At 38.2% G+C, this 14,745-nt stretch overlaps 1 protein-coding gene and 1 non-coding gene across 2 annotated transcripts; one reads left to right on the top strand and one right to left on the bottom strand.

The window, feature by feature from the left end:
- Positions 1-4,435: 4,435 nt before the first annotated feature.
- On the top strand, positions 4,436-4,594 carry LOC116170013. Its single transcript, XR_004145146.1, has one exon. It is a non-coding gene; the product is annotated as a U12 minor spliceosomal RNA (small nuclear RNA).
- A 263-nt stretch (positions 4,595-4,857) lies between these two features.
- On the bottom strand, positions 4,858-11,175 carry LOC116169758 (polypeptide N-acetylgalactosaminyltransferase 1). The gene is made up of 4 exons (XM_031485923.1): positions 10,587-11,175; positions 10,374-10,537; positions 7,345-7,623; positions 4,858-5,815 (listed from the first exon to the last, which is right to left on the bottom strand). The coding sequence occupies exons 1-4, from the start codon at positions 10,925-10,927 to the stop codon at positions 4,893-4,895; spliced, it is 1,707 nt and encodes a 568-aa protein (XP_031341783.1). The 5' UTR covers positions 10,928-11,175; the 3' UTR covers positions 4,858-4,892.
- Between the last annotated feature and the right edge of the window lie 3,570 nt (positions 11,176-14,745).

The raw sequence follows: 14,745 nt of genomic DNA, 5'->3' as shown, positions 1-14,745 counted from the left end.
ATGGATTAAGTTGGGTAGATGGTAGTTGGTGATTTTTGAGTCTTCTGCAGTTGTAGAAAGATGAGGAGTGTACTTGTACCTACTGGGCCGCATAGTTAACAATTCTTTAGGGACGAAAGCTGCATGATGTGGGGACGACGACATCCGGGAGCCATTTTTTAGTTTTGTCCTATCTTCTGCAGGAAAAAAATCACCACGCTCGGGGATGGCGCTCGTATGTCGCCGATCCCACATCATGTAGCCCCGTCCCTAAAGAATTGTTAATTATGCGGCGTGGTTATAGGTACAAGTACACTCCTCATCTTTCTAAAAGCGATCTTCTACGAGGTCTCATTTGCTGCCAGCCAACGGGCCAAAGTGAAATTAAAAGCTACTTTTTTACAAACATATTTGCAAAAAATGCTTTAAAAACAGATCATTACAAAAAAAAAGTTAAATCACTGTTTGCTGCTACACAATGGCCTAGACGGTCCTAAAACTGTCATCTAACTTTTGCGATAATAAAATCATTCTCTGCTTGATTTACATTTTTCAGTTGTTCCACATTTTGACACCTACGTGTAAAATAAATTGTATACAGGGCCATTCTTGACGAGCGAGATATGGAAAACCTTTGAAAATGAAGACAAACTGATAAGTTCTTTAAGGGTTATGGCACATGATGAATTGAACTAAAATATTTTCAAGATGGCGCCACTTCTGGAAATATCGGAAGTAGCCATCAACTTTGTTATTTTAAATAGGGACCCCCTATTTTTTCTACATTTTCGGATTCTACGTCGAATTTGGAGTACAACGATACCCCATAGTTGACCCTTTGCTCCAAGGGGTTCCCCGATATTCAAGTTTTTATGTCAAAAATTGAATTTGCAGGGGTAATTTTTAAAATTTATTATTCGAAAACGGTGAGAGATATTGCAACACAGTTTTCAGTGATTTATTAAAGAAAGATCGAATTTTCGTATGGTGTGCGTAACAGTCTAAAAAAGTGAGACTACGCCACTATTTCAAAGCTCTCAACTTTTAAATATCCGTAACTCCATTTTTTCAAATGGCACCCCCCATTTTGTTCTTCACCCTTATTTTCCTTTTTCCCAGACTTTTAATTTGATACAAAATGTCAAAAGCTGCTTCAAACGGTTTCTGAGATATTCCATGTTTTCGTTACTTCTTGTGGCAAATTGATAAAAAAATTAAGTCGCTTGATGTTATTCTTTTGTTTTTATTATGATATTGTTTAAACGTCAAACGTTTTCGAATAATAAATTTTTAAAATTACCCCTGCAAATACAATTTTTGACATAAAAACTTGAATATCGGCGAAGCCCTTGGAGCAAAGCGTCAACTATGGGGTATCGTTGTACTCCAAATTCGACGTAGAATCCGAAAATGTAGAAAAAATAGGGGGTCCCTATTTAAAATAACAAAGTTGATGGCTACTTCCGATATTTCCAGAAGTGGCGCCATCTTGAAAATATTTTAGTTCAATTCATCATGTGCCATAACCCTTAAAGAACTTATCAGTTTGTCTTCATTTTCAAAGGTTTTCCATATCTTTCTAACTGACGCTCGTCAAGAATGACCCTGTATATCTCCGAAGGAAATAGTACAGGGTGTTCCATTAATAATGGTCACAGGTCATATCTATGGAACCGTTAATTGCACAGCTTCGGGAAAAAAATTTTGTTAACAAAAGGGGCCAAGAGAAATCGCTGGAAATTATTTTCAAGTTTGTGACTTCGCCGCTAGAGGGCGTACGATTCATGGTTAAATAGACAAATGACTTTTTTCCTAAAATATACCCAACAAACATGCATAAAAAATACATGCATAGTAATTTTGTATCAATTTTGCATCATTTTGATGGAGCGCAAATTGCTCTAGCTCATAAAATATGAGGAGTGGGGGAAGAGGAACATCTCTTTAAGGAATTGATTGTAACTTCGGATTAGGTTAACAGATTTTCACATAATAGGTCTTGTTGGAAAGAGCTCTTTTCGTGGAATCAGATTTTACATGAAGATAGTCTATTTAGTAAACGTGATGAGTGGTAGAGGGCGCGATGTGACATTAACATAAACTTTGCAAGTTTTTTAAAAATTTCAAATGGAACGATATAATTATTATATTATATTATCAAATAAGATGAAAAAGTGAGAATATCAGTGAAAACCGCATTTTGATATCTGTTTTCTAAGCAGAGGTATTGATCAAATACGAACATTCACAAATTTTAATTGCAATATTTATATTCATCCAAGTTGGATTTGAAACAAATGAACACATAGCAACCGATAATTATGTCAAAGTGAATGAGGCGATTGCAGTTCAAAATTAACACTCAATCTAAGTTTTTTAATTATGAGCAACAAAAAAATGATTCAAACTTTAAATCAGAGACATATGAGTTAAGTAAATAATAATTATAATTAACGTAAATGTTCAATGTCTGCCATTATTTTCGACACAAAGACGAGTCTCTGCTGTGTAGAGCGAACAGTTGCTTTAACTTCAGCCATGACTATGAATTACATTTCTAATTCTCGTCACCATATCATTTCTTGTAGTTGGCCTTGTTAGAAAGACTGTGCGTATTTTATCCTTTCAAACAAATTTAAGTCTAAGCAAGTTAAGTCGAGTGACCTAGCTGGTCATGAAAAAATACTTCCTCTTTCTATCCATTTGCCAGGATAACTCAAATTCAAACACTCTCGCCTCGACTCTCGCCTACCAAGAAATGTGCCGGGCACCCATCATGGTGATAATTCGCACGAATACGTTTAATGAAAGGACTGATAAACTTTCTTTTGTTCTGTTTTCTTTTGTTTCAAAGCCAACTTGAATGAGCATCAATAATTGCAATTAAAATTTGTGAATGTATTCGTATTTTTCGCCAGATCTATGGTTAGAAAACAGATATCAAATGCGGTTTTCACTGATATTCTCACTATTTCACCTTATTTGATAATATCATATAATTCCATTTGAAATTACCAAAAAAACCTGCAAAGTTTATGTTAATGTCACATCGCGCCCTCTACCACTCATCACATTTACCAAAAAGACTCTATTTAATAAAATCTGATTCAGCGAAGAGAGCTCCTTCCAACAAGACCTATTTTGTGGAAATCTGTTAACCTAATCCGAAGTTACAATCAATTCCTTAAAGAGATGTTCCCCTTCCCCCACTCCTCATATTTTATGAGCTAGAGCAATTTGTGCTCCATCAAAATGATGCAAAATTGATACAAGATTACTATGCATGTATTTTTTATGCATGTTTGTTGGGTATATTTTAGGAAAAAAGTCATTTTTCTACCTAACCATGAATCATACGCCCTCTAGCGGCGAAGTTAGAAACTTGAAAATAATTTCCAGCGATTTCTCTTGGCCCCTTTTGTTAACAAATTTTTTTTCCCGAAGCTGTGCAATTAACGGTTCCATAGATATAGCCTGGGACACAAAAAAATGTTTCTTGAAAATTATTGATAAATAATCTGCCGTTTTCAAAATAAATAATTATACAGGTATCGGGTAAAAAAGTTATTACAATTTCATTTTATTTAAATGGCATACCCTGTATATTTCAATCTACAAAGAGCATATTAAATTCTTTTTTTTCAATATAACACTGAAAAAATTCAATATCGATTCAAAAAGGTTCAAAAAAAGATTTTTTAAAAATTCAAAAATTCGTTTGTGGTAATTTCTAATTTTTTCAGTGTCAAAAAAAGGGCGATAGTTCGTAGAAAACAGTACCTTTTTGTTGAGACCTTTAATTAGAATACCATGAATGGGTAAAACGTGTGGTCGCCCCCCCCCCCTCCTTGTTCTAAAATCCCTTTGAAGAGTGAGCTTAGACGGATTTCGGAAACTCATTAATTTATTCGTCGACCATTCTTTATGCTCCATGTGAAAAACTTTGGAAAAGTTCCAGAACATTCTTAGAAAATCCTGTAAAACCTTGAAAAAATATGGCAAACGAATTTTTTAACCCTCCAACGACACTTTCAACCCCAATCGGAGGGTTCAGGAGAGCTCAGCGCCAGCTCGGGTTTTATTTCTATGATCCTCGAGCGCAAAGTCAGACCAGACCGAACGCTGCCATATGCCACTCCTTAATAACCATACGCGATTACGCGTAGATTACAGAGGAACGTTTGGTGGAAACTTATTGTACTTACAAGGCTTTCCAAACGGTTATTCGATCCTTTCCACGCCGTTCCAGTAATAGCCGAGCGTAAAAAATAATTAGAACTGTTATAAGCGCACTCTAGATGCACATACTTAAACTATCATAGTCTAATACGACAGATCACACTGTACTATGCGATCACAGTACTTTCACAAACTGCTAGATGGCGACACGCGATTCACGTACACTTAGTGTCACATAGCGTACAGTAAAGTATCATTTTGCTTACGTTTACCAATCGTGCCTTAAACTAATGAGTAAGGAAAATATGCGAGCCTTGGTAACGCTTGGCTCATTTGCCTAGCACAGCCTAGAGCTTAGAATTTTTGCGAGGGCACAGGTCGTCCCGTGGATACTTTGCCTACTTTTGCAAATCGTCCTGGTGAAGCGATCTGCCCCATAAATTAATCTTAAAACGCTACCTACATCGCTCATAAACGAAAAAAATTGACATAATTAAAAACTTTTAAATTAAAAAATAATAATTAAATATTTTCGTTTTTAATTAAAAAACCAATTAGACATACGGGTTAACCTACTTATCACTCCAAAACGAACAAATTGACTAGTAATTAAAAACTTTTTAAATTAAAAAATAATTAAATATTTTCGTTTTTAATTAAAAATACGGGTTAATTAAAAAGTTAAAAAAAAAACCTAAAAAATTAAGTAAAAATATATTTGGCGAAAAATTTCCTTATTTAGTAACAGTAGAATTAACATTAGTAAATCTCCATATTTGATGCGGGCCGTTTCGGCACGCGCGAACTTTGAGCCCTTTGGAATCGTCGACGCCCTCGCTGCTTAAACACTTACGAAAGTACGGATTGTAAATCGTTCCGTTCTTGTAGATCTTCCAATACTGTTCGCGCCTATGGCTGTGACATTCGGTGAGTTGCACTTGAAAGTTGTCGAAAGCCTCGGCGCAGAAGTGCTCCTTGCGGAGTTCGCCTTTGGCGCTGATTGAGAAAAATTGCGACATCGCCAAGTAAGGATGGCATTGGTATAGGCCTAGCGGACCGACCTTGTCCTCGCCGAGCTGCAGATCGTCTAGGCACATGTCGAATTTGTTCCTGACCTGGCCGTACGCGTACACGTTTTCATCCGGGATGAACTTCTCCGGGTAGACATGTTCCAGATACCACTTGAAATCCTTGCACCTCAACTTATTCCGCAATTGTCGTCGGTGTGTCAGATCGCCAATAATGGGACTGTTCTCCAAAGCGGGCTGATGCATGAAAAACAACCTCTTATACCCGTCCATCCAGACGTGCGCCAGTCGGGCGGTGTTAATCCCGTGAGTGTCCTTATTGTCGGGGAAGGAATAGGGGTGGAAGTCGCGAAAGATGTGGCCCACTCGCGAGCAGGGCACCGTCTCCAGTCGTCCGCCGCATTGCCAAATTCGAAACGACATCTCCAGGTTCTCACCGCCCCAGCCGTCCATCTGCTCGTCGTACGAGCCGATCTCCCAAAAATACCGGCGGTCGATCGCGAACAATCCGCCGGCCATCGTCGGCGATTTTACCGGTGTCAGTTTTCCCTTGTCGGCGTTGTCTTGAATGTCGATCCACGTGAAGTGACCCGACCAAGTGAACCCGCCCACCTGATAGGAGGTGTCACCTGCAATGTTGCTGTATTTAAAGTCAGGCAACGAAAATAAAGGACGAGAGACATTTGCAAATAAGTGACACAAAATTCTACCTTATGGAAAAAACGTTAAGGACCCATCTACTTTCACAGTAACAGGCTATTTTTTAAAAATCTAATATGCGCCAAATAAGTGCATATTATGCGCCGTGGAGATGAAATTGTGTACCCACAAGATTCTAACTTATAGAAACAACGTTAATGGCCCATCTATTTTCAGAGAAGAGGGTTTTTTCGGTTTAAAAATCTAATATGCGCCAAATAAGTGCATATTATGCGCCGTGGAGATGAAATTGTGTACCCACAAGATTCTAACTTATAGAAACAACGTTAATGGCCCATCAATTTTTAGAAAAGAGGGCTTTTTCGGTTTAAAAATCTAATATGCGCCAAATAAGTGCATATTATGTGCCGTGGAGATGAAATTGTGTACCCACAAGATTCTAACTTATAGAAACAACGTTAATGGTCCATCTATTTTCAGAGAAGAGGGTTTTTTCGGTTTAAAAATCTAATATGCGCCAAATAAGTGCATATTATGCGCCGTGGAGACAAAATTGTGTACCCACAAGATTCTAACTTATAGAAACAACGTTAATGGCCCATCATTTTTAGAAAGAGGGCTTTCGGTTTAAAAATCTAATATGCGCCAAATAAGTGCATATTATGCGCCGTGGAGATGAAATTGTGTACCCACAAGATTCTAACTTATAGAAACAACGTTAATGGTCCATCTATTTTCAGAGAAGAGGGTTTTTTCGGTTTAAAAATCTAATATGCGCCAAATAAGTGCATATTATGCGCCGTGGAGACAAAATTGTGTACCCACAAGATTCTAACTTATAGAAACAACGTTAATGGCCCATCAATTTTTAGAAAAGAGGGCTTTTTCGGTTTAAAAATCTAATATGCGCCAAATAAGTGCATATTATGTGCCGTGGAGATGAAATTGTGTACCCACAAGATTCTAACTTATAGAAACAACGTTAATGGTCCATCTATTTTCAGAGAAGAGGGTTTTTTCGGTTTAAAAATCTAATATGCGCCAAATAAGTGCATATTATGCGCCGTGGAGACAAAATTGTGTACCCACAAGATTCTAACTTATAGAAACAACGTTAATGGCCCATCAATTTTTAGAAAAGAGGGCTTTTTCGGTTTAAAAATCTAATATGCGCCAAATAAGTGCATATTATGTGCCGTGGAGATGAAATTGTGTACCCACAAGATTCTAACTTATAGAAAGAAAGCTAATGGTCCATGTACTTTCAAAGTAGCAGGCTTTTTTCCGCTTAAAAATCTAATATGCGCCAAATAAACGCATATTATGAGCCGAGGATCCCAAATTGTGCACCCAAAAGAATGTCACGTTAATGGATCTTCGAGTAGCAAGCTTCTGTCTGCATAAAAACCCAAGATGCGTCAATCACGTGCGTACTATGCGCCGCAGAGATGAAAATTAGCAACTGCAACAAATAAAAAGGCTGAAAGTATGAAATTACCATTGGTAGAGTAAGCCAAGTTGTTGGCCTCGATCACGTCGATTATCGGCACCAGAACCGCAGTGCGCTCCTCCTGAATTCTGGCGAGCAGCGGCTCCATCCATCCCGTGGTGGCCTCGCAGTGCGCGTCCAGAAAGATAAGTACGTCACCGGTAGCTATTCGCGCACCCTGCAATCGTGCCCTAATCAACCCCATCCGATGGTTCAACTCCAACAGGTTCACATTGTACTTCTTCAATCGGGTATCCAGATAATAACGCAACAACCCCTTCAAGTCACCTATAATAACCACAATGTAATTGGTGCGATCACAGTACACTAGATAGACAACGTGAATGTAAGCGTTCGCGTCATTTTGTGATTTGCCCATACTTCCTCTAGTGGAAACAGCAATTAGGTGAGCAAGTAAATAGTAAGAGTGAAACAGACTGCTATCAAAGTTTCTAAATTCTTAAAAACAAAAGCATTCAAACGTCACACTTAAAGCTGCTAAAACAATTGGCAACTTTCTTTAAATTTCATCTAAAAAGTTGAAATTTTAAAATTCTTATTATTAAACTTGCAATTTCTAAGAAACGGGTCACTGAATTCCAACTTGAAACTGTTAATTTTAACATGTGGACATGAAAGTTCGAAATACATTCGCAACTTTAAATTTCAATTCAAAAGTTGAAATGTCAAAATTCCTGTTATTAAACTCTTGGTTTCTAAGGGTCTGGTAACTCCAAATTCCAACTTGAAACCGTTAATTTTAACATTTGGACATAAAATTTCAAACTGAAAGTTGAAAATCCATTCGCAAATTTAAATTTAAATTCAAAAGATAAAATTTCAAAATTCTTGTTATTAAACTAGCAGTTTCTAAGGGCCTAGTAACTCTAAATTTCAACTTGAAACCGTTAATTTTAGCATTTGGACATAAAATTTCAAACTAAAAGTTGAAAATCCATGCGCAATTTTAAATTTTAAGTCAAAAGTAGAAATTTCAAAATTCTTGTTATTAAACTAGCAGTTTCTAAGGGCCTGGTAACTCTAAATTCCAACTTGAAACCGTTAATTTTAACATTTGGACATAAAATTTCAAACTAAAAGTTGAAAATCCATGCGCAATTTTAAATTTTAAGTCAAAAGTAGAAATTTCAAAATTCTTGTTATTAAACTAGCAGTTTCTAAGGGCCTGGTAACTCTAAATTCCAACTTGAAACCGTTAATTTTAACATTTGGACATAAAATTTCAAACTAAAAGTTGAAAATCCATGCGCAATTTTAAATTTTAAGTCAAAAGTAGAAATTTCAAAATTCTTGTTATTAAACTAGCAGTTTCTAAGGGCCTGGTAACTCTAAATTTCAACTTGAAACCGTTAATTTTAACATTTGGACATAAAATTTCAAACTAAAAGTTGAAATCCATTCGCAACTTTAAATTTTAATTCAAAAGTTAAAATTAAAATTCTTGTTATTAAACTAGCAGTTTCGAAGGGTCTGGTAACTCTAAACTCCAACTTGAAAACGTTAGTTTTCATTTGGACGTAAAATTTCAAAGTAAAAGTTGGAAATTCATTCGCAACTTTCAATTTCAATTCAAAATGTAAAATTTCAAAATTCTTGTTATTAATCTTGCAGTTTCTAAGAGTCTGGTAACTCTAAATTCCAACTTGAAACCGTTAATTTTAACATTTGGACATAAAATTTCAAACTAAAAGTTGAAATCCATTCGCAACTTTAAATTTTAATTCAAAAGTTAAAATTAAAATTCTTGTTATTAAACTAGCAGTTTCGAAGGGTCTGGTAACTCTAAACTCCAACTTGAAAACGTTAGTTTTCATTTGGACGTAAAATTTCAAAGTAAAAGTTGGAAATTCATTCGCAACTTTCAATTTCAATTCAAAATGTAAAATTTCAAAATTCTTGTTATTAATCTTGCAGTTTCTAAGAGTCTGGTAACTCTAAATTCCAACTTGAAACCGTTAATTTTAGCATTTGGACATAACATTTCAAACTAAAAGTTGAAAATCCATGCGCAATTTTAAATTTTGAGTCAAAAGTAGAACTTTCAAAATTCTTGTTATTAAACTTGCGGTTTCCAAGGGCCTGGTTACTCTAAATTCCAACTTGAAACCGTTAACTTTAACATTTGGATATCACATTTCAAAGTAAAAGTTGGAAATCCATTCGCAACTTTAAATTTTGATTCAAAAGTTAAAATTTCAAAATTCTTGTTATTAAACTAGCAGTGTCTAAGGGCCTGGTAACTCTAAATTTCAACTTGAAAACGTTAATTTTAACATTTGGACATGAAATTTCAAACTAAAAGTTGGAAATCCATTCGTATGATTTAAAAGTTCAAATTTTATAATTTTGTGACAGTAACTCTAAATGGTAACTTGGATTTTTGAACCAGGAAATGTCATACTTGAAGTTGGGGAAACCATTGGTAACTTTAACTTTAAAAATTAAAATTTTAAAAACAAATGCTCAATGTATTAGGAGCAAAATCACATTTTCACACATTATATTCTCCTGATACAAAAGTAAAGGTTTAAGAGACTATGTATTGGTGGAATATTTCTCATAATCACACTAAAAAATTGCTCATAGATATGTTCTGTTGATAGACAGAACATTTTTCTAATAGATAATGTATTAGGAGCAGAAAGATCACCCCCATTAAATTCAGCTTGAGCATTAGCAGCAGAAACACCTCCTCGCAAAATAAAATGTTCTCATTAGCATAAAAAAAGACAATTGATTATGTTCTCCTAGTAATCAGAAAAGAATAGAACAATTTTTTAGTAGTCACTTCCTGTGTAGGAGCAAAATGACTTAGTCACACAGTATTTTTATTGATAAAAAAGTCTTAAAAGATCAGGAGCATAAGCATACAAAAAACCTCATCAATTATGTTCTCCTGGTAGCCAGGAAACAATTGCACTTGGCTCAGGATAGTGCTAGAAAGAGGGAAGTTAATGAAGAAATAATACAGTAGTCTATCTAGTGAAGTACGATCTTTGCTCAATAACTATACTCACTGTCGCTACTACAATCGTCCACCAAAATAATCTCGTGTAACAAATGACTGGGTGTTTGTAAAATAACACTCCAAATCGTCCGCAGTATCACGCTAAGCAATTCGTTATAAAAAATAATTATCACCGACGCGGTTAAAGTAGGATTGTATAAAAATTCGGTACAGCTAAAACGGGAGACGTCAGCGATTAATTGGTTACCATCGTACACCTCACCCTTTATTCCTTGGATCCTTCAGGGTGCGATTTAGGGGCATACGATCGCTGAGAACGGTATTTAAAGCGAATTTCTTTAAAGCCCTCTCGCCCTCCTTCCTCTCCTTCGAGTCTTCTAAATAGGCGGCCTCGCCGTTGTTGCCCAAGTTCGGTATCATCTTCCGCTCGTACTCCCGCAGTTTGAGCTCGAAGACGTTCTCTTCTTTAGTGAGCTGTTCGTGCGCGATCGAATTGTAGTTGTCGTGGATGTTACGTACGTAGAAAATCACCGCGAAGATCACCAACATACAGAGGAGGCCTCGACAAGTTGAACGTCTCATGCGTATGCATTTTATGAGCATAATTGGACGGAATCTGCACGTTGCACTTTTTTATGTAAATTATATGGTGGACAACATGGCAATTTTGCGTAGACCTCCCCCTCTATTTTCGATCTCGTTATGCGTTGGAATGGCCTTTATCATTAATCATTACCGAAATGGGTAAATAATTACTTTGTAATTCATAAATTAATGATAACGTGTTGATGTTTAGACGTTCATTACTTGTCGCTCATTTAGAGGTTATGTTCACGTGGACAAACAGTGCGTTTCTCATAATCAGGTGACATTTATTATACTTATTCACTTATGTCCATACGAGTCAAGTCTCGAAATGCCCGTAAGTAGTAAGTAACAACATTTATCGCACATAGATTCTAAACTGAAGATCTTTGATTAGAGTAATCCCGCTCCTGCAAGATAGGTAACCCGCCCCTGGTTTCAGGGTTTCGAGCCTACATTGGAATGTGGAAGACAGTCACGGAATTAGGTGTCATAGCTCAATTTTGACTACAGTTTTTACCACCCCCGCGACTGCTTCATTCACGGAGAAAATTGTTAATTACAAACAAGTCAGTGCATACATCAAACGAATCGGTAATTTCCACATATTAAAGTAAAATGATAAAAACTTATATCAATGTTACTTCAGGGACAAGACCAAGTAATCAACATCAATAAACATAAATTAAGCAAGCATTACACCAAAAACGTAAACAATTATAAACAAAAGGGTAACGGTATTAAACATTTCGTTCTGCATTGCGGTTAAACCAAGGAAATTTCAAAAACGAAGATTGAAACATACAAAAAGTATAAAATGCGGCATGTAACACACAAATACGATATAAAGAAATGCAAAAATTACTAACTGCATTAAATAACACAAAATAACAACAAAGCGCGTTCCCGACCGCCATTCAAGACAAGATGCCCAAAAGTAACCCCTGTTCGTGCGTTTTAGATAGCGCAAGCAGCTTTTTCCCACCTAGAAATTGCATGGTTGCCAACTCTCAAAAATGTATGTATCGTCGTAAGTTGTATATACAGGGTGGAACCTTTCAGTTCCAACAAAGGAAGCCTATAAATCATTCTTATTACACTTACAATTTTGTGGTTGCTTTCGTATTCGAATTGTATTCGAATTTACGGGGGGGGGGGGGGGGGGGATTCCATAACCTCCTCCCCCTTCTCGGTGTTGCGGTATTTAACAAAAGCGTTGAGGTTTCAAGACTCTCGTGATCATCTTCAAGAGAGTGTAATCGAATATTCCTTTGCTGATGATAATTCCATACCCCACTGAATTGTGGTAGTAAAATTATCGTGTGAATATCATCACTAAACGTTTTAGGGAGGAATGGGGGGGGGGGGGGCTGAGGTATATTTCCCTTCTTTCCCCCAATAGAGAACAGTTCCATTAGCATTTCCCTAATACTACCATTAGAGTGCTGACGTTTGAACTGATTTTTCGGAAATAGTCCATTCTTTCGCTTACTGGGGGGGTATGGCCTAAACCCCCCCCCCCCCCCCTTCTATATTTGCAGTACGGAAGAGAGGAACTCATAATCCTTCTCCAATAACTGCCTAAACGGTCTGCAAAAGAAGGTGTAACTGGGGGGTCTGGGGGGTATGGAATACTCCCCCAGTAGACGACAGTTCCATTGCCATTTACCAAATACCACCATAAGAGTACTAATGTTTTAACATCATTTTTTTTCGGATTTTTCGAAAATAATCGTCAATTCTTTCGCTTACGGGGGAGGGGGGGGGGTATGACGAGACCCCACTAAAAAGAACAAGGCAAGAAAGGATAGAATTTTAGAAAAATCAACGAGGAGAGGCTATGGGATTGGAACAAAGACGGGCTACATCAGCGGAATTGGATGCCTTTTGCTGCGAAAATACCAAAAACATCATCTGGGTCGAGGAAACGTACGGCCCTTAGGGACTTATGCGTGGAAAGTAGAAGGTACTAGGGCCGGAAGAACGGCGCAACACCTAAACGCCAGGGAAGTGGAAGATTTAAGGACCAGCCGTAAACAACTGAGGAGCGCGATCGAAAAAAGAAAGAAAGAATGTTTGCGAGAGGGAGAGGGAGCGAGCGATCGGACTTTGCGCGGAGTCCAGGAACAAGCGCAGATACTGTTCCCTTTGAAAGATGGCGGTAGATGATCAAGACAACCAAAGGAAGATCGAAGAAAAGGAGATCACGGAGGCAGCCAAACAAATGCCCAAGATGAAAGATCCAGGGCCGGAATGTGATAATAGACGCCCTAGAAAGGACGGGAGCACCGAGCACAATGTGTAAATTAATGTATTAATGTAAGACTACCGTCCCCGAAATAATTATGAAATAGAGGTAAATGGAGGCGTCCCTCAGGGATCAGTATTAGGTCCACTGCTATGAAATATGGCGTACGATGAAGTAGTAGGCATGACGGTACCGAGGGGGGTGAAGTTGATTGCCTTTGCAGATGACCTCACAGTGATAGCTACGGATAGGGAACTGGAGGTGATGGAACGCCGTATGGACACCACCATGGAAGACTCTCGTGATAATCTTCAAGAGAGTGTAATCGAATATTCCTTTGCTGATGATAATTCCATCCCCACTGAATTGTGGTAGTAAAATTATCGTGTGAATATCATCACTAAACGTTTTTGGGAGGAATGGGGGGGGGGGGGTCTGAGGGGTATTTCCCTTCTTTCCCCCAGTAGCGGACAGTTCCATTAACATTTCCCTAATAACACCATTAGAGTGCTGACGTTTGAACTGATTTTTCGGAAATAGTCAATTCTTTCGCTTACTGCGGGCTATGGCGTAGACCCCCCCCCCCCCCACGTTCTAGATTTGCAGTACGGAAGAGAGGAACTCATAATCCTCCAATAACTGCCTAAACGGTCTGCAAAAGAAGGTGTAGCTGGGGGGTCTGGGGGTATGGTATACTCCCCCAGCAGACGATAGTTCCATTGCCATTTACCAAATACCACCATAAGAGTACTAATGTTTTAAAATCATTTTTTTCGGATTTTTCGAAAAGAATCGTCAATTTTTTCGCTTACCGGGGGGGGGGGGGGTTATGACGAGACCCCACTAAAAAGAACAAGGCAATAAAGGATAGAAGATGAAACGCCATATGGACACCACCATGGAAGCCATCGACAAATGGATGGGGGAGAAGAGGTTAAAATTGGTGCGGCGGCCATAGTAGGCCATGCGAAACCTTCCCCAGATAGTGGCGAATATTGGGGGGGGGGGGCGTTGAGACTGAGAAAAATACTAAGGATCACAATACATAGAAGCTTGAAGTTCGTCCAATACGTGAAAATCCGGGCCGAAAAGGGCAAGGTCGTGGCAAAAAAGCTGCAAATCCTGTCCAGGAACATAGGGAGTCCTAGCGCAAGCAAGATGAGGGTAATCAGTACCGCGGTCCACAACGCCATGTTATATGAAATTGAAGTTGGGGGGGACGGAAGTTAAAATGAGAAACGTGAGGGAAATCCTGGAGCGGGTGCAGAGAACTATGGCCCTGAGAATAGCCTCGGCTTATAAAACAGTCAGTAACAAAGATCTTTGTGTAGTGGCCGAGGTAATACCACTGGCAATACAAGCGGATGCTAGAGCAGACGGGCAAAGACTCCTTGGCTCGCTGGTAGGAGGAATGGGGTCGTAAGGAGTCCGGGACAAGTAGATTGATTCGAGAAAAGCCCGATCAGCCTAAATGTGAAACTTTAAGATGAAAGTTGGAAGATATACCTAGAGAAGTGGGCAGTGCTCATAGACCTGCCTCAGTTGGGGGGGGGGGGCATACGGGAAAACATCAGAGTGCTCTAGAGCT

Source organism: Photinus pyralis, unplaced genomic scaffold (genome assembly GCF_008802855.1).
Source record: "Photinus pyralis isolate 1611_PpyrPB1 unplaced genomic scaffold, Ppyr1.3 Ppyr1.4_LG4, whole genome shotgun sequence".
NCBI classification, from domain to species: Eukaryota; Metazoa; Arthropoda; class Insecta; order Coleoptera; family Lampyridae; genus Photinus; species Photinus pyralis.
This window is presented reverse-complemented; position numbering and strand designations above follow the sequence as displayed.